Source organism: Lolium rigidum, chromosome 7, assembly GCF_022539505.1.
Source record: "Lolium rigidum isolate FL_2022 chromosome 7, APGP_CSIRO_Lrig_0.1, whole genome shotgun sequence".
Taxonomy (NCBI): domain Eukaryota; kingdom Viridiplantae; phylum Streptophyta; class Magnoliopsida; order Poales; family Poaceae; genus Lolium; species Lolium rigidum.
The window spans coordinates 287,980,844-288,006,315 of record NC_061514.1 but is presented as its reverse complement, the minus strand read 5'-3'; the positions used below and the strand labels follow the sequence as shown (position 1 = coordinate 288,006,315).

At 48.8% G+C, this 25,472-nt stretch overlaps 2 protein-coding genes across 2 annotated transcripts; one reads left to right on the top strand and one right to left on the bottom strand.

The window, feature by feature from the left end:
• Positions 1 to 13,560: 13,560 nt before the first annotated feature.
• LOC124672930 lies at positions 13,561 to 14,981 on the bottom strand. The gene has a single exon (XM_047209084.1). The coding sequence runs from the start codon at positions 14,979 to 14,981 to the stop codon at positions 13,815 to 13,817; it is 1,167 nt and encodes a 388-aa protein (XP_047065040.1). The 3' UTR covers positions 13,561 to 13,814.
• Positions 14,982 to 23,883: 8,902 nt separating this feature from the next.
• LOC124676958 (F-box/LRR-repeat protein At2g43260-like) lies at positions 23,884 to 25,035 on the top strand. The gene has a single exon (XM_047212969.1). The coding sequence runs from the start codon at positions 23,884 to 23,886 to the stop codon at positions 25,033 to 25,035; it is 1,152 nt and encodes a 383-aa protein (XP_047068925.1).
• Positions 25,036 to 25,472: the final 437 nt, after the last annotated feature.

The following is a 25,472-nucleotide window of genomic DNA, read 5'->3' as shown; positions in this document are numbered from 1 at the left end:
GTAGAGTCCTCCGGGAGATGAATCCCCTCTCCGGCAGGGTGCCGGAGACGATCTCCTGAATCCCCCGAGATGGGATTCGCGGCGGCGGCGTCTCTGGAAGGTTTTCCGTATCGTGGCTCTCGCATCGGGGGTTTCGTGACGGAGGCTTTAAGTAGGCGGAGGGTCAACGCGAGGGGCCACACGAGGGGCCCAGGGGCTAGGTCGGCGTGGCCAGGGCCTGGGCCGCGCCGCCCTACCCTCTGGCCGCCTCGTGGCCCCACTTCGTTATCTCTTCGGTCTTCTGGAAGCTTCGTGCAAAAATAGGACCCTGGGCGAAAGTTTCGTCCAATTCCGAGAATATTTCTTTACTAGGATTTCGAAACCAAAAACAGCAGAAAACAACAATCGGCTCTTCGGCATCTTGTTAATAGGTTAGTTCCAGAAAATGCATAAATATGACATATAATGTGCCTAAAACATGTAGGTATCATCAATAAAGTAGCATGGAACATAAGAAATTATCGATACGTTGGAGACGTATCAGTGGCCAGTACACGGCGGTGGCGGTGGTGGCCGCATACATGGCGGCGGCGGCGGTGGGCAGTACATGGTGGCGGCGGTGGCCAGTACATGGCGGTGACGGTGGTGGCCAGTACACGGCGGTGGCGACGGTGGCCTGTACATGGCGGTGGCGGTGGCCAGTACACGGCGGTGGCGGTGGTGGCCAGTACATGGCGGCGGCGGCGGTGGACACGTGTGGCAGTGCGGTGGCCAGTAAGTGGTTTTTTTTTGATTTGAAATAAGGCGGGAACGAATTTTTTTAAAAAAAATGGTCTTTAGGCCCGGTTTGTATTACAAACCGGGACCAAAGGGGGGCCTTTGGTCCCGGTTTGTGCCACGAACCGGGACCAAAGGGGGGGTATAACTGAATCGCTTCGTCTCCGCGGAGATCAATCCCGCGGAGACGAGCGCACAGACGACGCCGCCAGGCTGCCCAATCGCCGCGCGCGCCGCCGCCCGCCGCTCGCGCCGCCGGCCGCCGCTCGCGCCGCCGCCCGCCGCCCGCATCACCGCCCGCCGCCCGCGCGTCACCGCCCGCCGCGCGCGTCACCGCCGTCCGCCGCCCGCGCGCGTCACCGCCACCGCCCGCGCGCGTCACACGCCGCCGGCGGCCACGCCTTCTCTCCCGCATGCGGCCGCGCGCCCTCGACCGTCGCCTCCTCCTCGACCGCCGCCTCCGCGCCGCCGGCAAGAGGTGAGCCCCGGCCGGCCCCCTCTATTTTTTTTATTGTTATTGATATTTGTAAAATTATTATATTGTTAGTATATTAATTGTTAGTATAGTTGTTAATTAGTATAGTTAGAAATAGTATAGTTGTTAGTTAGAAATAATATATAGTTAGAAATATTAGTTAGAAATATTAGTTAGAAATAAGTTATGAAAATTATAGTTAGAAAAAAGTTATGAAAAGAATATTTGTTAGAAATAAGATATTCAAATTCAAATATTGAAATTATAGTACGCCGCCACCCCTTTTTTATTTTTTTTGTTAACTTCTTATCAAATTTGACATATTAGATATATTTGTTAGATGTATCAAATTTGTTAGTACATTGTTAGTATTGTTAGTATATTGTTAGTATTGTTAATTAGTACATTGTTAGTATTGTTGTTAGTATATATTATTAGTACATTGTTAGTATAGTTAATCGGTAGTGCGGGCGCCCGCTGCAGGTGCCGAGTCCGTGGCGGTGCCCCTACCGGCGCCCGTGGCTGCGCTGAGTCCATGGCGGTGCCGCCGCGACATAGTGCCGATGCCCTGCCGGCGCCCCCAAAATAGAGTATATATGTAGTGCCGGCGCCCCCCAAATGGTAGTGCCGGCGCCGACTAACATATAGTGAAGTTATTTTTTAATTTATGTTAACTTTGGTACATATATATATGATTTGTTTTCGTAGCTACGATGCCGCGACAGCCGCCGCGCCGTGGTCTGACTCTTCTAGAGGAGATGCAGCAGCTGGGGGAGGTCCGGGACTGGGCTCCGCCGGGGTGGCACTGGGAGGTCTTAGCTTTCGGGTCGCGCACCTTGGTGCGGAATCCGGGTCCCGTCGTCGACCCGGATATTCTTTGGTGGAGGTCTTATGGGCCACGGTCGTTTCGGAGGGAGCCGGCCCCGCCGGAGGAGGTAGCTCAGCGCATTGCGGCGGAGGACGAGCACGTTCGCCGTTACATGTATGCGTTAGACAACATGTATAGGACCGGATGGAGCGTTATGCAGGGATCTCATGTTAGCTATGCTCTCGTGACTGTTCCGTGGCTTTGGGTGTTCACCCGGCGCGGCTCAGGTCCCGGTCGGCGCGGTCGTTGAGAGGTTGTAGTATTGATTGATGTATTAGGGTTAAATAAACATGAACTCGATCTATGTATGCATGTAACTGCACTATCTGCTTTCAGCACTATATTATTGATTTTCAGTTTTCTGCATTATCCTTAATTTGATCATATGATGGTTCCTATATATAGCTTGCAGGTCGTTGTAGAAAGCATGGAGAGAGATGAAACTCAAGAAAATTTCATGGCTGACCTCATAGCCAACGGTACTCTGGATGATCGCGACGACGACGTTATTCCAGATGATGGTGGTGACGATGTCACAGCAACTTTTTTGAATGACTCCGGTGAGGGAGCGGAGAATATTGAGGAAGAATATCCTAATGGCGCCGGTGAGGAAGAAGATCATCATAATGGCTCCGGAACCGTAGTTATCACCCAGGTATATAAATTAATTAAGCCGTTGTTGATCGACTAGATGCATTAACCAATTAAATTGTGCTGACTATGAATTATTTCTTTTTTAGCCCTCCGGATCGAGCACTTCTTCTGTAAAGTCGAGGAAGCGAGGCCCGGCCAAAAAGTTGGACGACGGTGTTAGGCACGACATCACCCACATCGCTAAGGATGGTAAACCGATTGCTCCAGAGAAAGGTGCAAAGGAATTTATAGCTCAATGCGGAGTGCTTGTTAGGGACCACGTCCCGATCACCGTTCGAGAATGGAACAAGCCAAAGGGACTAGTGCTGTCTGCAGAGGAAGAAGCTCAAGGTCTTTATATCGATGATGTAGCCAAAAACAGCATTCTGACCAAGCTCATGTCACATTTCAACATAGTACCCGAAGAGGGGGGTGCCGCTGAAAAGGCCAAGATGGAGCATGCCCTCAGCGAGTTTTCCAAGAAGAACATGGCCGAACTATTCAAGAACCACAAGAAAAGATTGCGCGGCCTTATCAAGAAAAAGAAGACTCCGGACAGTGAGAAGGTAAAAAATCAACGGGACGAATTCGTGAAGTACGAGCACGGAGTCGGAAGAATTTAAGAAAAGGTCGGAAACAAATAAGGCAAATGTCTGCGTTGAAGAAATATCACCAAATTCCGGGTCCGGTGGATACGGGGCTAACCGTCCTAAGTGGGAGGCAGTCGAGGCGGAACCGACCGGGAAAGGGATCGGATTAGGGACACACGGTTGGATCGAACGGTGTAAGGAGTGGTTCTACGGGATTGGGGGAACGTTGCATCCGAAATAGGGAAGTGCATCTATAAGAAAGCTCATCCGAAGTTTCCCATTGAAGCCCTGGAAAAAGCGGATAAGGACGTGGAGGAGGGGAGGTTCCGGCCCGATAGAGAGAACGATGAGCCGACACGCGCCCTTGGGAACAAAGAACACGGCGGACGAACACGAGGCACGTAAGGCTCCGTTCCGTGAAACATTGGCTTTCCTGCGGAAAGGAAGAGATTTCCTGATAAAAGCCATGAGAGGAGAAAGGCAAGGGAAACAGACCGCATAGCGTCCTTAGAGGAGGGTTTTACCACCATGCAAGCCCAATTAACCATGGTAACCCAAGTACTTACATCCCAGATGGCTCAGGGGTAGGCTGTAGATCTCGCGCCATTGCTCAATGCCCTCGTCCCGCCGCAATCTCAACAACACCGGAGAAGCAAGCCGTAGCTTCCTCTCAGCAGGCCGATCATATTAATGATGAGGTGGTCGAGCCTCCTCGCTACCCTCCCGTGGATGATCTCACTGAGAGCCGTCCTTGTGAGCTGCATGTTAAAGTGTTCAACCTATCCTTCAAGGCGGCGGTCGGCATCTTCTTACCTACAAGGTCTTACCATTGCCGTCCGGTCCAAGATGACTTTGCTGTTGTGATGGTGGATGAAGTGTTGAGAGATTATGAGGGGATGGTGCTTGAGCACCCTGCAGGTGAAGATGGGGAAATCAAAGAACTGGGAGAAGCCCGTAGAACCACCGTGCAATGGAGGAAGGAGAACATTGTGTTTCCAGGTGAGAACCCACCAAGCAGGCCACCTCCTCCGCCTCCTCCGCCACCTGCAGGGTCTCCTCCGCGTGATGAGTCTCCTCCGCGTGATGATTCCCCTATGCGCGATGATTCCCCTATGCATGAGCAGTCTCCTCCACGTGAAAATACTCAGCCGCCTCCTCCTCCTCGTCAGGAGACTCCACCGCCTCCACCTAAGCAAAAGAGGAAGCTAACCGCGGCACCTCCTACAGCTCCGAAGAGATCATCAACTCCGATGAGGGCACAGACTCCAGAGTTGTTACCACATGAGCAGACTGAAGAGCAAAAGGCGTTTCTTGCGCCGAAGAAGATGTTTATTAAACCGCAAACAATGAAGCACTTTGCCGAGATGAGAATGAAGAGACCTGAGCTGAGATCTGATTATGACCGCTCTCTTGGACAGTCCTATAGAGCGAGCAAAGAAGCAAAAAAAGTCGCCCAACTTGGACAGCAGGACAATCAGGCCATACCCCACTTCGTCGTGCAGCCCTATGATGATCCAGAGACGGCATCGTTGATCGAACGGGAGGCTAGAGCTCAGGGAGCATCAATTGAGTACGAAGATTACTATCCAACGGCTCAAGTGGTAAACAAGTATAGATACGGAAAAGATCTCATCAAACCTGGCGAGCTCGCGCGTCTAGGGACACAGATGCGAAGGTTGCATGACTGGTACTTGAAAGCCTGTCGAAGAGGTGATCGCTACCTCACGGTGTATCTTAGAGATGAGCATTACTTCCGGGGGGTCGAGGAGATAAACCTTGAGTTAGAAGAACTGTTTCAGTTATTCAATCAAGACGCCCTCGACAAAGCTGTCATCGAGTTGCTACCGCTCGTAAGTGATTTATTTATGTAATTAAGTTCGTAGCTCAGCGCCCATTCATTTGCACTAACAATTATCCTCACTATATTCTTTGTGTACGCTATATATTTAATTATGCAGAATGAAGAAGCTCGAATGCAAAAGAGGCAAGCTCCTACCGCTGGGGTTCATGGACCCAGACACAGTTCATGAAGTTACGGTTCGAGACTTCGCCAAGGACACAGAGGACAACATGGTAATGTTTTTAGTGAAGCAAGCAAACAAAGAGGAAATATTCTTTCCCTACAACTTCAAGTGAGTGTTATATATAACATACATTATGCTTGTGCAGCTTCCACTTTATTCTCCTAATCATTGAGCTATGCTTGTGCAGATTCCACTTTATTCTCCTTATCATTGATCTTCACAAAGGAGTCGTAAAGGTCATGGACTCGAAACGTAAAGAATATGCGGAATGGGCGGACATGGCTGTCATCCTTCAGAGGTAATTTCAATCAATTTCGTATTGGCATCTTCATCTGTTCTAATTCGACGATATCATCAACTAATCAATAACTCATTTACTCATTATTTTTTGCCGGAGCAGGGCTTGGAAACGGTTCATCACTACTGTTTCGGGTAAATGGAAACCGGAGCTTACATTTGAAGATTACCCTGTAAGTAGTACTATATATATATAGCTATGTCCGTGAAACTCTATGTATGATATTTACTTTCAATACGATGCTTGATTATTAGTTTGATCGAACTATTTTTTCGTAAAGTGTATGTGGCAGGAACGCGGGAATAACTTATGTGGATACTACGTCTGCACCTTCATTCGTGACATGACCTGTCCCAAGGGTGGGGATGCCCAAATACATGACACTCATGTACGATAACAAATTCTCACAATTATCTTAATTAGTACCATCTATTGTATTGATTTCCATTCATATATTGATCTCCTTTTTTAAATATAGATGATACGCCTGCGGGACACTCTCATAACGGAGGATCAAATACGAGCAATTCAAGAGGAACTCGCGGGATTCTTTCTTACCGAGTGCATTACCCCAGGTGGAGAGCACTATGCGAAGGTCATAGCTAGGTGTTGAGCAACTTTGTAGAAGCTAATAGATTTAGTAAAGAGATCCGACTTGATATGCATGCATTACATGTACTCGTTGACGATGTCTATATATATTCACGACGATTTTTTGTGATTTCTTGAATGATATATATGCATTGTCTGAAACTCAGCCGCGGCGGAGAAACGCTCTGTTTTCCGCCGCGGAGAAACGCCTGCTGCACCCTAAACCTCGTGCCGCGGCAGAGAAATAGCAATTCTCTGCCGCGGCAGAGTACCACAGGCCCGGTTCGTATCACGAACCGGGACCAAAGGCCTTCCGCCGCGAGCTCCCTGGCCGCACCACGTGGCCCAGCTTTTAGGCCCGATGCCTTTTTGAACCGGGACTAAAGGGGGGACCTTTAGTCCCGCCTAATTGGTCCCGGTTTGGAAACCGGGACTGAAGACCCAAATGGACCGGGCCTGTAGCCCCGTTTTCCACTAGTGAAAGTTTGCTTTGAGCCCAAAAGCAGCCCCAAAACAGTCGAGCACTCCCCACACCGCATTGATCTCTACCTCCTCCGGCCTGGCAAAGATGACCACATCGTCGGCATATAGGGATACTAGGTGGCGCAGCCCAATAGCAGCCAAATCCGATAGCACCCTCGATGCCTCGGTGGCGCAGCCCAACAGCAGCCAAAGTCTTCCTTCTCAAAACAGGTATTTATCAGGCAACTAAAATACCCACTTTGTTCTCCTTAAAGCTACTGATCCTGGAGCATCGGGTTCTAGTATTTGGGGGAACAAGCCCCCGAAAAAACAGTAATAAGACAGTAAAGCCACAAACAAGAAAAGCAGAAGAGACGTGAAGCACGCGAATCCCCTCCCTGGCAATCGAGCGCTCGAGCAATCACTTTCCGTGGCGCGAAAGCGCTCGCGCAGCGAGTCAATTCCCTTTTTATCACCTAGTGTTTAATTGCGTTCACATGTGTTCACACTAACAGCTTGTATTACTACTTTGCAAGTTGCATGCATTAAAGAGCGTTCACACTGCATGCATGCACATGCACAAATCATCTCATGGATTTGCATTTAATGAGCCAACTTTTTAGCATGCTTTCGTAAGTTGTTGCATGCATACACATAGCATCTCACTTTTTTTTCTTCAGCATGAGGCAGACTCTCAATTCTCTTTTTGCAATTCCCTTTTGGTTTTTTTTCGTACGGTAATTCATGTTTAAGGGGGTCCTTTTGCAATTCCCTTTTTCGGGCCAGTGGTTTTTAAGGGGGGGAAATAACGGGTGGGAAGATCCACTTGCAACTCAAATGAACTACCACTTGCTACTCAAATTAAGTATTGTTTTAAGCTGTAAGCTAACAAAAGTTGCTAAAATATTCTAAATGAAATTTACTTTTTTAGGGTTGCTAGATATTTATATTTACCGTTGATAAATAATGGGGCACCGGGTGGATAACTTGTAAACAAAAAAAGAGTCGCTACATATTTTAAATTAAATAATTTTTTTAGGGTTGATATTTATTTATATTTACCGTTGATAAATAGCGGGTCACCGGGTTGATAGCTTGTAAACTAAAAGAGAGTCGCTAAAATATTCTAAATGAAATACTTTTTAGCGTTATTATTTATTTATATTTACAGTTGATAAATAAAGAGGCACAAGGTTGATAGCTTGTAAAATAAAAAAATGTTCGCTAAAATATTTCTAAATGAAATACTTTTTAGGGTTGTTAGTTATTTATAATTATCATTGATAAATAACGGGGCTCCGGGTTGATAACTTGTAAATTAAAAAGAGTCGTCAAAATATTTGAAATAAATTTAGATTTTTAGGGTTGGTAGTTATTCATATTTACTATTGATAAATATCAGGACACCGGGTTGATAGCTTCTAAACTAAAAAAGATTCGCTAAAATGTTTAAAAATAAAATTAACTTTGGGGTTGATAATTTTATACATTTATCGTTGATCACTTAAGTACGAAGGGGTTGATTATTCCAAACAGAGAGGGTTGATAACTTTTAGACCGAAAAAAAGTTGCTCGAAACATATCAACATGGGTGCTAGTTTTGAAGATCTCGTCGAGACAGATTTATTGGTGAAAGCGAATCTTAATTTGGAGTTGTCGTTTAAAAGTTAAAACATTTTGAATTTTCAAATTTGGAAAAGATTCCGCTGACATCAGCAGATTCGTCTATTTGTGCATGCATGCAGAACTTTCCCTCAATACCCTGCACCAGGTTGATAATTTTATACATTTACCGTTGATCACTCAAATACGGAGGGGTTGGTTATTCAAATAGAGAGACTTGATAACTTTTAGTCCGAAAAAAAGTTGCTCGAAACATATCAACATGGGTGTTAGTTTTGAAGATCTCGTCGAGACGGATTTATTGGTGAAAGCGAATCTTAATTTGGAGTTGTCGTTTGAAAGTTAAAACATTTTGAATTTTCAAATTTAGAAAAGATTCCGCTAACATCAGTAGATTCGTCTATTTGTGCATGCATGCAGAACTTTCCCTCAATACCCTGCACCAGGTTGATAATTTTATACATTTACCGTTGATCACTCAAGTACGGAGGGGTTGGTTATTCAAATAGAGAGGCTTGATAACTTTTAGCCAGAAAAAAAGTTTGTCGAAACATATTAACATGGGTGCTAGTTTTGAAGATCTCGTCGAGACGGATTTATTGGTGAAAGCGGATCTTAATTTGGAGTTGTCGTTTAAAAGTTAAAACATTTTGAATTTTGAAATTTGGAAAAGATTCCGCTGACATCAGCAGATTCGTCTATTTGTGCATGCATGGAGAACTTTCCCTCAATACCCTGCACCAGGTTGATAATTTTATACATTTGCCGTTGATCACTCAAGTACGGAGGGGTTGATTATTCAAATAGAGAGGGTTGATAACTTTTAGCCCGAAAAAATAGTCGTCAAAACATATTAACATGGGTGCTAGTTTTGAAGATCTCGTCGAGACGGATTTATTGGTGAAAGCGGATCTTAATTTGGAGTTGTCGTTTGAAAGTTAAAACATTTTAAACTTTCAAATTTGTTCCTTTTTACATGCATGCAAATGTACGGCAAGGGAAAACACGTTTTCTCCTAATCATGTCTGAAACCGATCGCTCGCTAATCTCCTAGCGATCGAGCGCCAGCTAGGGCAGCCCTGAAGCACGAGCCGTACATCCATGCAGTAAAATAACACTAGCTGCCTAAACACATTATCACCAGCCTTCCAGCAGACTACAACATGATAGCTAAGATAGAACATCTTGTAATCTAATCTTAACAAAAAAATCATGGACACAAAAGCAGCATCGAAGCTCTTTTCTCTGAGATGGTGAAAGTCAATGTACAACCATTTTTTTGTTAACAATAGTTGTATTGAAGTAGCACCAATCAGACACACAACAGTGGTAGTGATCAAATTACTTGTATTTGTAGTAACAATCATACACAAAACGATGTTGAATACCAAACCACAGCCAACTGCCTGAGAAAGTGAGAAAACATCTCCACACAAAGAGTAGGATCGAGCAAATGCCAGGAGCGATAAGACCAAAGTGTGTACTAAACATGTAAGATATTAATACATTAAGCTACATAAGGGAATTCTCAACCAGCCATTTCAACAATTCAAATGCCACAACTTCTCATGAAGTTGAATTAGCATTTTAAACCACAACCATGCCTTGCGTGCTTCTTTTTTTTTCCGATAAAGGGCGCTTTATTATTACTCAATGTTTAAGCAATACACCCGGCCTCTGCACAACAAGGATGCACACAGCCGCAGATAGTTCCAGTTACAAAAAACAAACAAAAAGGAAATCACATGAGTACTATGACTGATACAAGCAGAAACTAGACTGTAGGAGGCAAAATCCTTCTACTATGCAGCCACCCATGTTGGATAATAAAATCTTTCTCCGTTTCCTCCAAGCGTGAAGACACCTCCATAAACAGGTCGCGGTCCTCCAACCGCTGAAGCGACGACCATGAACGGAGCAACGCCGTACATCGGTAAATGACCTGCATAAGAGAAGAATTTTTATTATCAAAAACCTTGCTATTTCTACATAGCCATAGCGACCATAATACTGCTATCGCTCCCACTCTGATAAGAACTTTGTACCTAGCATCTACTCCATTTAGCCAATTGCCAAATATATTTGCAACGCTTTTTGGAGGATACAAGGTGGAACCTATCTGAATGATTGACCATATAGATCTAGCAAACTGGCATTGGAAGAACAAGTGTTTTATTGTTTCCTCCTCATGACAGAAAACACACTTAGTACACCCATGCCAGTTACGCTTTGCAAGATTATCTTTAGTAAGAATTACACCTCGACGAAGGTACCAAGAAAAAACTTTAGTTTTTAATGGTATCTTCATCTTCCAAATGGATTTATTATTAAGAACCGGTTGAATAGGTTCAATTAATGCCGAGTACATAGAACCAACGAGAGAAAACCCCGTTTTTGTAAGATTCCAACGGAACACATCCGATCCTTGTTGCGGTTGGACAGGAGCTAATCTCGGAATTAGCTCATTCCAAGAGTTCAATCGAGGACCAACGAGGTCACGCACTGAATGTTATCGACGGAGGTGATGTTGCCATCACCTTCGTATAGTATCATGCTTATGTCTCACAATATTGAACAAGGCTGGATATTGTTCACGGAGAGTGGTTGTACCCAACCATATATCCTCCCAGAACCTTATCTCAGACCCATCTTTAATGGAAAATGAGCCATGCGGGAAGAAGTATTTCTTAGTTGCCATTATGCCTGCCCAAAAGTGTGAATCTCCTGGTTTCCAACTAACCTGAGAGATTGCCTTTGAGCCAACATACTTCCTCCGCAGCAAACTCTGCCATACACCATCCTCGGTTAATAACCTAGCTAGCCATTTACCTAGCAAAGCTCTGTTTTTAACCTCTAGATCATGGACACCGAGTCCACCTTGATCTTTTGGACGGCAAACAACACTCCATTTTGTCAACCGGTATTTTTTCTTCTCACTATCTCCTTGCTAAAAGAACCTAGATCGGAAATAGTCCAATCTATGAAGGACTCCTTTAGGCAGTTGGAAGAAGGAAATCATATACGATGTCAGATTTGTGAGTACTGAGTTAATGAGAACCAATCTTCCACCGAGAGATAGTAATTTACCTTTCCAACTACTAAGTCGTTTCTGAAGTCTTTCCTCAACGAGTTTCCATTCAGCAAGAGTGAGTCTCCGATGGTGAACCGGAATACCCAAGTAGCTAAGCGGAAAGCTGCCTAACCCACAACCGAATAATTCGGCATACAGGTTTGCCTCGTCTTGGGCTTCGCCAAAACAAAACAATTCGCTTTTATGGAAATTTATTTTAAGACCTGACATTTGCTCGAACGCTGACAAAATTAATTTCAGGTTTGTAGCTTTTTGTAGGTCATGATCCATAAATAGAATTGTATCATCGGCGTACTGAAGAATTGATAAACCTCCATCAACTAAGTGAGGTACCACTCCTTCAATTTGACCATCAACTTTAGCACGCTCAATTAAAATTGCCAACATGTCCGCCACAATGTTAAATAACATTGGAGATAGCGGATCACCTTGTCGTAAACCTTTTTTTGTTTGAAAGTATCGACCAACCTCATCATTTACTTTGATGGCGACACTTCCACCAAAAACAAAGTTATTAATTAACGCGCGCCACTCCTCCGAAAAACCTTTCATACGGAGTGTTTGTTGAAGAAACGACCACTTGACTGTATCATAAGCTTTTTCAAAGTCGATTTTAAGGATCACTCCATTCAACTTTTTGCGGTGCAACTCATGGATTGTTTCATGCAATGTAACGACTCCATCGAGGATATAACGTCCTTGCATGAAAGCAGTCTGTGTAGGTCGTACCACATGATCAGCCACCGAATTTAGTCTAATAGTAGCGACTTTGGTAAAAATCTTGAAGCATACATTTAAAAGGCATATTGGTCTATACTGTTGGATCCTTTCCGCATCATTTACTTTTGGGAGCAAAATTATTTCCCCAAAGTTGATTCGAAAAAGGTCCAAGCTTGTCCCGCATGGAGCTCAACAAACAAATCCATCGGATCTTTCTTAATGAGATCCCGAAGTTCTGGTAGAACTCCACGGGAAATCCATCGGGACTCGGCGCTTTATTTAGCTCCATTTGAAAGACCGCTTTTCTCACTTCCTCCTCTGAGTAAGGATTTGTGAGAAAAGCATTTTCTTCCGGAGACACCTGTGGTATATCATCAATCCTAGATTCATCTAAGGATATAGGTGATTCCTCCGGTGCCCCAAATAAGCCTTTATAATATGAAGTAATATAAGACTTAAGCTGCTCATGGCCCTCAATCAGACCCTCATCTTGCGATAGAGAATGAATGCGTTTCTTCCTATGTCGACCATTGGCCACACTATGGAAGTATCTCGTATTCGAATCTCCTTGAAGAATGAATTGGGCTTTTGATCTTTGGTACCATTTGAGTTCCTCTTCTCTAAGTAGTCCAGCTAACTTTGCATTATATTGACTTTTAAGTTCAATTTCTTGCGTAGTAAGTGGGCGTACTTCGGCGATTGCCTCTAAATCATCAATAGATGAAGAGAGAGAAAGTTTCTCCTGCTTAAGCTGTCCAGCCAAGTGCCTCGCCCATCCACCAAGGTGTCTCCGAACCGATCGGAGTTTGTTATTCCACCTTTGGATGGGGGTAGACCCGACGGCCGGCCTCTCCCATACCTGCTTAACCATATCTGAGAAACCATCCCTAAGCATCCATCCAAGTTCAAATTTGAATGGTCGACGACGCTGAGGCGATGGTATTCCAGTGGAAAGTAAGATAGGAGCATGATCCGATAAAGATGCAATACGAGGCAGAACCCGTACCGATACGAAAGGGAATTTCTGTTCCCAATCCGAATCCATGAGTACACGATCTAACTTCTCATAAGTAGGTTCAGGAAGACTGTTAGCCCAAGTAAAATGTCTTCCAACCGTTGCCACTTCTCTTAAGTCCAGGCTGTCTATAACAGCATTGAACAGAAAAGGCCAATGGTTGTCGAATCTACCTTTGCTCTTTTCATGAGGGTATCTCAGCAAATTAAAATCCCCTCCTATAACAATAGGATATGGATTGTCTTTCGCTTGATTAACCAACTCAGCAAATTAATCTACCTTTGCCTTGCGTGCTTCTTAACAGTGCAAACTGTTTTTAAACAGGGGATAACAGTAGAACAGTTCTATAGCATAGGTAATAGCTCTTGTTGAAAACAATAGCATGATCCTCAAGATAACATAACAAGCACCAAATGATGTCAGGAGAAGTGCTACTTCCATCATCCAAATAGTTCAGTTCTATAGCATAGGTAGTACATTGTTTAAAACAATAACATGATCCTGAAGATAGCATAACAAACACAAATTGATGAAAGCAGAAGTGCTACTTCCGCCATCCAAATTGTCCCGTTCTACCAGTAGTACTAGAAATTAAGAACAAAAGACATGGCTTGCTCCAAGGGCACATCAAACAAGGAGTCCAACACATGATGATGCAGCACGGCATCTTATAGCACCATGGCGAATGGAGGCTCCTTCCCATCATCTTCTTCTTGCCTCTCAAACAATGGAAGTGAAATCAAGCTCTCTTGGAGACGATGCCTAGTAAGTGCCAAGCGGATCTGACGCTCTTCGTGTTCCACATTTCCTAGAAACACTCCATCAATGTCACAATGCAATAGACGGTCAGGACGATGCTCGATCAACAGCTCACGCTCGTTGATGACATCCATCGTAGGGGCATATCTCTCCCTCAAATTAAGCGGTGGTACTGCCACCATCTCTAGCAAGTTAATCCGATACTGAAAGCCCCATGTCTCGGCATCATAGTCCTGCAACACCCAAACATCTAAAGTGACGAAGTCATCGCTGGTGCCACACAAAGCAAGGGCGCCGCCCATATCTAACAGGGACACCATATGGCCCAACTGTGCTGGGCGGCTCATCTGCCGGAATGTCTCGGCTACGGTGTCAAAGACAGTTATCTTGAGGCTCACTGCCCAGTGCAGGCTACCACGATGGTGGACTGGTGGGCCGCGGGAGGACCGGGCGGCGGGAACCCCACCCTGAGGGCGTTGGATGGGTCTTGGCTGGTCCGATCCCACCGTGAGGACGAAGTAATCAGGCAACTCAACTGCGCTGCCAGCAGCTATCGAGAATACCACCCAGAGAACCCGGTGTTCTCCAGATGTGTGGTGCCGGTAGAAGCCGACTACGGCGACGGCGCTGTAGCCAGCAGGTCGTAGTGGAGGATGTGGCAAGGAAGCACACCTGCGGGTCGCCGGGTTGCAGATGTAAAAATCCAATTGCTGCGACATGATGAGGAGGCCATCACAGGCCGCGTTGTATATAGTGGTGAATATCGTTCCAACGGGGGGCGTGTAGTGGTGGAGGATGGGCCGTATCTTTTGATCATTTGGGGCTCCGGCACCAGGACCGGCGTCATTGAAGACGGCGGGGCGGCAGATGCCCTTTTGATGCTTGATAATGGGGAGCGAGGGCTGGCGTCTGTGGTGATCGAGGATGAACTTATCAGTGGATGTACCGCTGCGCCAAGACTTGCGGACGGCGCGGCAGCGAAGTACGTCCTTGGGCGGCAACCGGACGAGGATCTCTTCCACGACGAGCCACTCGGGCAGGTCGTCAAAGACGGTCGCACCGCTGCTGTCCCGCATGCTAACTGCGCGCTGGAAAGGAAAAGGACGAAGAAAAACCAAACATCAGTACAAGGCACACAAAATGGAGATGGGCGACGGATTCTGCCCAACAACGAACTGCTTCGGCGATCTATCGGCGTAAAAGAGACAACAGGAAGACTGAGCCAAGAGGATTACTCTGGAGAACGGTCGAGCTCGAGCGAGGGAGGCGACTTCCATCGGCGCCGCGATGGTGTTCCTTGCGGCACTGGGCAGGAAGACGAGGAACGCTTGGGAGAGAAAATCCGGACGCGAAGCTTGTGATGGAGGAAGATGGGATGGGCGGTGTGAAATGATGTGCACTCTCTGCGCCGGTCGATGAGACTGGACGAGCTGTGTAGGCTTTTAGGTGAGCGTAGGCTGGTATTGATGAGGGGAGAGAAGCAGAACTTCGGCTGCAGTATCAGTTCAGGTTCAGCCCCAGTTTAGGGCCACTTCTTTTCGGCTTCTACGATGGCTTATGGGGGAAGCTTCTTCCTACCTACTTCTCCCAGAAGCTCTGATGCCAAATTTGTTCTGGCTTATACTCGAGTTTAGATCAAACTAGATTATAAGCCAAAACAAATTTTAGATTCGAGCTTCTGGGAGAAGCTGGTGAGGAGAAGCTTCTTCCAGAAGCCAACGGAGAAGCCGAAAAGAAGTGGCCCTTATTGTCCGTGCGCGTCCGTTTCCGTCGCGCAGCGGACGCTCAAATGACCGTTTTCGTTCGCGTGTCCGTTTGCGTCTGAGGTTGGCTCCAACGGCCTGACGCATTTTTTCTTCTTTTTTCATTTGAACGTAGTTTCAAATATTACAAATTGGAAGATTATTTTACACAAACTAATACATAGTTTAGACCATGGTTGACTCAAATATAAATATTATAAAAATAGAAATCAGTTGTGTTGATTTTCGTATGTTCGCTGCCAAAAAAAAATATTCGAGGGCACACCCAGTCACTCAAACTGGAAAATCCAGCGGGAGGCATGACGGTGCCCTCGTTGGTTCTACCGAGGAAGAACACACAGAAACCTTCCACTACTGGCTTCGTCTGGCCCGTAGCCAGATTCGCTGCAAATAAAGAACACTCTACGTTCTAACTATCGGAGTTCGACGCAGATTCGCCGGTGTGGTAGTGCCTGCGGCAGGCTGTGTCGTCGAACACCTTGACGACCATCTCACCGTCTCCCTCGTAGAGGAAGGTGAGCTGGCAGCCGGGCTCGAGCGCGAGGTCACGGGCGAACTTGCCCCACCCGGTGTGCAGGTACATCTTGCCCTGCCCGTCGAACAGGACCTCCAGGTCCAGCGGCGAGGTTGCGGTCGGCCTCCCGTAGCTGCAAATGCGCCGGCTCGACGCCATCGACGAACTCAGCGAACTTGTCCGGGAGCCGCTTGATGCCGAGCGGGTCATCGTCGATGCGGAGGATGAACTCGAAGCAGCGTTCCTCCACAGCGGAGGAAGACGAGGAGGGCGCAGGCGACGGCGAGCGTGGGGCCGTAGCTGCTCCACCACGGTGGCCCCTGCCCCGTCCCCGGGGGCGCCCAGGGCCGCGGCCTCGACCGCCTCGCCGGCCACCAGGACCCGTCATGGTCTTCCTCGCGGGCCTGGCTGCGTCGCAAGAACACCTAGGCGGCGGAACGGTGGAGCTTTGTGGCGGCTAGGGTTTCTTTGGAGGAGTGGATGAGAAAGAAGAACGGGCGCCCCCTTTATATAGTACGGAGGCATGCGGTGGCCGCGGGACGCGTGGCGACGCCATTAATGTGGTTGGCGGAGGTGGGCTGCGGCCGCTCGGCAGCCGAGGCATCGCCATTAACGTGGCACAGACTACCGAAGCGACGCAGCGGCGCCAGTCGCTGGCGCGTTTGAGAAGATGCATCGACGCAGGGTCGCTGCCAGGCGGGCCCGAGCAAATGTCCGCCGGATACGAGCGGACACTTTCGGCGTCCGCGTAGTGTCCGCAGAGACGCATCCGAGGCGCATATTTGGGCCAGGTTTGCGTCTCCGCGGGCGGCCCGGTCACTTTGCGTCGCCCCGCTGGAGAGGGTGCCAGACGCATTTCCGGTCACGGTGGACGAAAACGGTCGCTGAGCGACCGTTTGCGTCACGCCACTAGAGATGCCCTTAGGGCATCCCAGCGGCACGATGCATTTCGGACGTCCGAAATGTCCGTTTGCGTCGCACGACGGACGCGAGACAGACCGTTTTTATCCGCGTCCGTTTGCATCTAGGGGTGGCTCCAGCGGCCCGACGCATTTCCGCGTTTGCATCAAATATGAAGTTTCCAAACAACAAAATAAGGAATTCAACGAAGTCATAGTTATTACATTTAAATTTTGAAAAGTCTACATGAAAATAAGATAGTATTCCTCTAGGCATGATCTCCATGGCCAGCCAATGTCCACTGATGCTCAATCAGATCCGTCAGCAGCTGTTTGGAGACGTTCTCGTTAATGACTTCTACATTCATATGTAGATAGTCGGCCCAAGATAAAGCTCCAGCAAGTGGCGCAACCAGCTCACTTTGGAATTCCCAGTGGTTCTCATTGCGGCCATCAGGACGATCGTTCTCAACGATCATGTTGTGCATGATCACGCAACATGTCATCACCTCATGCATGGTCTTCAGCGGCCATGTTCTTGCCGGGTGACGGACAATTGCCCACCGAGCTTGGAGCACACCAAATCCGCGCTCCACATCTTTCCTGCAAGCCTCTTGCACCTTGGCAAACCTCCTCGTCTTCTCGGAGTTTGGATTACGGTCAGGGTAGATGCCATCAGCAAGATAATATGGCTTGTCATATGCATTTCCATTGATCTCATAGCTCACCCGGGAAGCTTTGCCTTGCATGAGGCTTTCGAAAACCGGTGATCGGTGCAACACATTGATGTCATTGTTGGAACCGGCCATGCCAAAGAATGAATGTCAAATCCATAAATCTTGAGATATGACAGCTTCAAGAATGACAGTCCGTCCCTCCTCATGCCCGCTGTACATACTCTGCCATCCAAATGAACAGTTTTTCCACTCCCAGTGCATGCAATCTATGCTGCCAATCATTCCTGGGAACCCTCTAGACTCGTTGATAGACATGAGCCGCCTTGTATCCTCAACAATTGGCTCCCTACAGTAGTACTCTCCGAACACGGCAATCTGGCTCGGCAAAACCGGTACATGGACTCAAGGCAGGTGCTCTCACCCATTCGAAGATACTCATCGAATATATCAGCAGACATTCCATATGAGAGCATGCGAATAGCCGCGGAGCATTTTTGGTAGGAGGTGAAGCCTAGCGCACCTGTTGCATCGGACCTGCATTGGAAGTAGGGTCGTAGTTTATGACGCCCCGTAGAATGACCAAGAACAGGTCCCTTGACATCATGTACCGGCGCCGGAACACTTTTTCTGGGAAGATCGGATTAGTGAGGTGGAAGTAGGGCGGGCCTTCCCTGCCACTCTGTTGCGCGGAAGGTTTTTGGAGCGCCCCTTCACAGAGCCCCGGTGCTGCGGCCCCGGGTTTGAGGTGAACTCGTGGATCATGGAGGCCGCAGTAGTTGCCAATGTCTGCGCCGACTGATCGGACTCGTCGTCGGTAGAGGAGTCAAGGACCTCCGTACGGAACTTCTCCACCATATGCCACGCGTCCATCTGCGTGGGTGCGAACTGTTGATCAATGTCCGCGCACAAATAGCGCCGAAAACAGGTGAAGAAACCTACCGGCGCAATTGATCGAACAGGTCGTGGGCGGCGCAACCGGCAATGTTTGGCCCGAAAACAGCCGGCAGGTTCGCACCGGAGCCAACCCCGAGTATGATCCTGCTCTCTCGTGCGGCGACAACAGAGCCGATGGCGAGTACTGCGGCGCTGCGGCGAGACGGCGGCGGCTGGGGTTGGGGTGGTGGTGTCGCACTAGGGCAGCAAAGAAGGGGAAAAAGAAGCAAGTCGAAGCGGTCGATTTCGCTGTCCCTGACTTGCGGGACCGGGTAAGAAATGGAGGATGCTCGGCGCGTCCGCGCAGCGTCCGCGGAGACGCAAACCTGGCGCATATTTGGGCCAGGTTTGCGTCTCCGCGGACGGGCTGGTCACTTTGCGTCGCCCCGCTGGAGCAGGGCCCAGACGCATTTCCGGTCACGGCGGACAAAAACGGTCGCTCAGCGTCCGTTTGCGTCGCGCCGCTGGAGATGCCCTAACCTGAAAAAATTGACAAAAAAGTCTCTTCTGTAACTTAGAGCATCTCTAGTCGCGTCCTCAAAACGTCCCCCAAACCGCGCCGGATCGAGCGTTCGGAGGACGTGTTTTGTTCGTGCCACGCCCAAACATTAAAAATAATTTAAATGGAAAGAAGAAAACTCTTTACTAATATTCAAATCGGTTCAACATAAACAAATTACATATAAAACTTGGAAAAACATAATTAAATTACATATAAATTATTTTAAACTACTTCTTCTTCTTCGATGATGGCCCCGCCTCGTCGTCGTTATCACGGTGGCACTTCCTGCTCGTCACCTCTTCCGAAGAGGCGGTGTCGGCCGACGCGTCGGAGGAACTAGTGTCCTCCTCGTCATCGCCGGTGCTTGCCGGCTGCGCCTTGGCCTTCGCTTTCGCGTCCACCTCTGCCTTTGCACGGGCCGCCGCCGCCGCCTCCTCTGACTCTTCCTCCTCCGCGCCCTCCTCCACGCCCAACCATTCCTCCGCGCTGTCAACTGGCGGCTGGGAATGGTCGCCGCTGCTGGGCTTCCGGGTTCTGTCCCACCAATGACGCCATCCAGCAGGCTTGCCCTCGCTAGAGGTGTCGGATGGAAGCTCGGAGATGTAGCTCATCCTCGCTGGAGGTGTCGGATGGAAGCTTGAATGAATGGCGGCCGGTTGAAGATCCGAAAGCGCCGACGTACGGGTCTTATTGAGCGTGGATGGACGGCAGCGCAGAAGTCGAAGAGAGCGGCGGTTGCTCTTCCGAGGAGTCTGCGCTCCATTCCGGCGGTTGGCGCGTCGGTCGACGCGGTTGCCAATGCCACGGTTCTGCTTTCCGGCAACTGCACCATCGCTACGTACGCGGCGGTTGAGCATCCGAGCCGCTGACGGGTCGGGCCCGCGCCTCCTCGCCTCTCATTTCGTTGTGTCCGGCGTGCCCGGAGCGTCCCCTGTGTAGCGGGGACGGGTTCGGGATGCCGGACACCGTATTGGACCGCGCCGGACAAAAAAGGCCTTTGGGGCACGCGGCTGGGAACGTTTTTTTGTCCGGTGGGCGCCCCAAATACCTTTGTGGGACAGTTTGGGGGACGTGACTAGAGATGCTCTTAAACTCAACCCAAAGAAATCAAGAAAATTAGAAAGAATCTTCTTTTAGAGAATGGAGTTTGCAAATAGGCTGGCCCGATACGATTGCATGACTGCGCCAAGGAGACTAAACCCCTTTCGTGTCATAGATGGGCCACGGGCTAGATTCGGCCCAACGTTTGATCGTCTATACATATGTGCCAGTTTGTTTGGATGTGTAGAAAAAATGTTTCATTTGTGATTGGCCACATCACATGGCGTTTGATTGTCATTTTAAACATTTAACTTGTTCTTCTCCTCACCACATTCAAATATGGTAGCCTTACCATCACATAGCGGCACACAACAACACAAAGACGATTATAAGCACACTACACAGTTATATACACATGTAACATAATACTTAGTACCTAATTCTAGCGTAAGACCCCTACTTAAACCCGGGGGCAGACTACCCAGGACCAAAAGCAATGTTCAACAACCTGTAGAAGCCAACATTACAGGCACATATGCATAAAAGCAAGTGTTTAACAGACTCCTGCGGCTAGCACAACAACTAAAACTTCACAAAAGTATAGACAGAGAACAAGCAGACAACCTTAATAGCGAGGATTAGCATAAGGGCCCTGGCGATATTCTTGCAGGTGAAGATGCTCGAGCAAGAACTCTCCTTCCTGTACACGTCGACCTAGAAGCCGTCATCGACATGGGTGAAGACGAATGTGTCGTCAATCCTAAGCTCAGCCTTACCAGCGAATTTGCACCATGATTTGATGAAGCCGACGTGCTCGGCCCTCCACTTGAGCTGCGCCATGTGCTCGTAGCGCTCGCCCATGTACAATGGCACCTTCATCGGCGGGCCATTGTTCTTTAGCTTGTACTTCCCGATCAGGAGATGCTCCATGTAGGGCGGCACAGCGAGGGCACGGAGGTCCTGGCTCTACAACTGTATGAAGAACGTAGGCAACCGCTTCCTAGGACCGTGCCCCATGTTAGCAAGATGCCCGACGTGAGCCCTAGGCTTGGTGAGCTGCCGGTGGGCTTCCATGAACCCTTCATTGGCGTCCCGAAGCTGCACCCGGACGGCAATGTCCCGTGCCTCCCCTATGGGCCCTCCCGGGAAGGTTTCCAGGAAGAGCCAGTTTCGTAGATGCAATAAAAATGATAAGAGTGAGCGAGATACATGCCCTTCACAAGCTCAAGATCACCATGCCATTCACAAGCTCAAGACCATCATGTCATTAATAAGCTCAAGATCATCATGCCCGTCATAAGCTCAAGATCGTCATGGCAATGACAAGCTCAAGATCATCATGCCCTTCATAAGCTCAAGATCTTCATGGAAATGAGAAGCTCAAGATCATCATGGCAGTGACAAGCTCAAGATCATCATGCCATTCACAAGATCAAGATCATCATGCCGTTCACAAGATCAAGATCATCATGCCCTTCATAAGCTCAAGATCATCATGCCATTCATCCTACTCATCATTGACACGCTTGACATGCAATGCTTATGACTAACATGCAACGCACATTGACATCAATCTGATTTACATTGTCATCAATCCGATCTACATTGACATCAATCTGATGAGGAAGGGATAGAGTACTTACAATGGGTCGGAGAGCAAGCGGGTCGGCTAGAGGAGGAGGCTGCGCACCGGTGCCGGCATGTGGTCCAGGTGGTCGCACCCCAAATCCAGGTGTAGGCGCCGGCGGAGCCGGAGCAGCGGTCGGATGACAGGGCGCCAGAGGAGCGGTCAGAAGACGGGGCGCAGACGGCTGCTGACGAGCACGGGGTTGGCCGAAGGGCGACGGCGCGATCGGCGGCGCGCCATTGGGAGCAGCCGGACGCGGCTTGCCCCATGGCATCGGCACGTGCATCGGGGTGGAGGCGAATCCTGGCGGAGGCTCCTGCCGGGGCTGGAGCCTGCTGCAGCCGTCGCCATTGCCGCCGTCCTCGCCGAAGCAAACCCTAGGTGACAAGGCTCAATAAATCCCTGTCACGGGATCCGCCGATCGAATCTTGGCGGCCTGTAGTGTGGCGACGGCCGCGTTGCTCGTACCTATACCGACGGGCCTGTAAGCAACCGAAGACGGCGATTCAACACGGTACTCGACCGGCATCGATCTGCGCCATCGAATCACAGTCGCCCGCCTCGTACTCCCGGATGATGCGCAACAGCTCAGCGTTCGGACTGGTGACCGTCGGGCCAGCGACGGGATCTATCGGCGCTAGGGCCGAAGGAGGCGGGGGAGGCGAAGGAGGCATCAACATCATATCAACTCCAATTCTAGAGGCAGCTGCGGCATCAGCAAGCACGCACGCGACAACATCAGCAAGTACCCTGCGTCAGCATCCGCGAGCACCCTAGCGACGGTGATAGCATCGGTGTCGGCGTCTGCATCACCGACAGAGCTCGACGAACTCGTTGTGCTTGACGGGCCAGTTACAACTCAATATGCGTCGTCCATGTTGCCAAACCTCTTCTTCTAGTTATGTTTAATTAGCACCCTAGTCTGTAATATTGCGTAATATTGCGGCTACTTTGATCGTGTTGACTATGGCGGCTACTTTGATCGTGACAACTATGAAGGGAACATTTCTATTGAACGACTATTTTTGTATTTATTATTTTTGCTGCAAAATATGTTTGTGGGTAGCGTTTTGGGGACACGACCGGAAACAGAGGCGCCCCAGAAATGGCACCTCCTTGCGACATCCCTAAACAGCCGATCCGACGCATTTGTCGGATACGATTTGGGATGCGCCTGGAGATGCTCTAAGCGGGAAAATTGTTAGCCGGGGTGGCGGGAGAAAATGGCGGGAAAACATAGCATGAAGACTAAACTGCTACGCTAGTGACCATGTAGGCGTTGGGGGATAGAAAGCCGATCGACCGCTGGTAGGTCAATTATAGGCCGTTGGTTGGTGCTCAGCCGACGGCCATATCGGCCGACAATCGGGCGATCCGCCTAGCGGTGGCCGATCTAGTGACATATTGGTGAAATTTTTAAAACGGTTAATATTGCCGATTTTTTTAAAATATATTATTTTTAAATACCGGTATTTTAAATAAGATGCCCGCGGGTATTTTTCTGTTTTGAAAACAAGAAAAATAAAACCTGACCTGAACGGATCATCCAGTCAAGTCAAAGTGCTGCTTCTCTCCCCTCATCAATGCCAGCCTAAGCTGCAAACCTAGAAAAGGCTACATAGCTCGTCTAGTCCCATCGACGGGCGGCGTTTGCAGAGAGTGCACAGCATTTTCGCACCGCCCATCATCCCATCCTCCTCCTCAGTCCTCACACAGCTTTGCCAATAATTCACATCAGTATTTCGTCTCCCTTGCCCAAGTGCACGGCTCATTGCTTTGCTCGTCTTCCTGCGCAGAGACGCCGGGAACGCCGTCGCGTCGGAAGTCGCCGCCGCCCTTGCTCGACCGTGCGTGCTCCAGAGTAAATCCTCTATGCTCAGTATTTCCATTCTTTCTCTTAAGCCGGCAGATCTAAGCAGTTCTTTCTTGCGCCGAATCCGTCGCCCCATCTGCATTTTGTATGCCTTGTACTGATGTTTGCTTCTTCTTTTTTTCCCCTTTACTAGCGATCGACCTGTTAGCATGCCGGACAGCAGCGGCGCGACCGTTTTCGATGACCTTCCGGAGTGGCTCGTCGTCGACGAGATCCTCTTCCGGTTGCCGCCAAAGGACGTACTTCGCAGCCGCGCCGTCCGCAGGTCCTGGCGCAGCGGCACTTCCACCGACAAGTTCATCCACGACCACCACCGCCGCCAGCCCTCGCTCCCCATCATCGAACACCACAAGGGCATCTGCCGCCTCCCCGTCCTCAGTAGCGCTGCTGCCGGTGTCTCCACTGATAAAAAGATACGGCTCTTCATCCAGTACACCCCCGCTACCATAGTCGACGTTATACACCACGGCGCTTGTGACGGCCTCCTCATCCTGTCGGAGCAACATGATTTCTACATCTGCAACCCGACCACCCGCAGGTGTGCTTCTCTGCCACATCCTCCACTACGACCAGGCCTCAGCTCGGTCACCGTAGTCGCCTTCTACCGGCACCACTCATCTGGAGAACATCGGGTGCTTTGGGTGGTCATGAGCCACGCCAGAGTTGAATATGAATCGCCTGATTACTTCGTCCTCACGGTGGGATCACACCAGCCAAGACTCATCCACTGGCCCATAGTTTCTCCTGCCGCCGAGTCCTCCACTTGCCCACCGGTGCATCATCGTGGTAGCCTGCACTGGCCAATGGGCCTCAGCATTACCGTATTTGACACCGTAGCCGAGACATTCCGCCAGATGAGCCGTCCGGCACAGCTGGGCGATAATGATATGGTGGCATTGCTGGACATGGGTGGCGCCCTTGCTTTGTCAAGCACCACCCTTGAATGCGTCACTCTAGATGTTTGGGTCTTGCAGGACTATGACGCCGAGACCTGGGGCTTTCAGTACCGGATTAACTTGCGAGCTATTGTGGCAGCGCCGCCGCTTGATTTGCGTCTGAAATATGTCCCGAGGATGGTTGCGATCAATGAGCGCGAGCTGTTGATCCAGGTGGGTTGGCGGCTGCTGCACTGCGGCATCGATGGTACGTTCCTAGGAAATGTTGAAATCGAAGAGCATGAAAACTACCTGACGCTTACTAAGCATTGCCTCCAAGAGAGCATGATTTCGCTTCCGTTGTTTGAGACGCAACACCAAGAAGAGGCTGTGAACAATGTGCCTCCATTCCTCATTGTGCTGTAAGATGCCCTGCTCCATCTTATTGTCTTGGACTCCCCTTGTTTGATGTGCAACACTGGAGCAGCTATCTATCTCATAGTATGAGACATGTCTTTTCTTCTTAGTTTCTAGTACTACTAGTAGAACTGAACAATTTGGATGTCAGAAGCACTAGCACTTCCGCCGTCATCATTTCGTGCTTGTTATGATATCTTGTGGATCATGTTATTGTTTTAAACAGATGTATTATCTATGCTATTGAACTATTCTATTCTTCTCCCCTGTTTCATTTCAGTTTGCATTATTTAAAAGCACGGAAAACATGGTTGCAGTCTTTCGTGGGAATTCGTGGTATGTAGCTTAATATTTTGACATTTCATGTTCAGTACACACTTTGGTCTTATTGCTTCGTGGTATGTGGAGATGTTTTTGCTCAGGCAGGCATATCTGGGAAGCTGGCT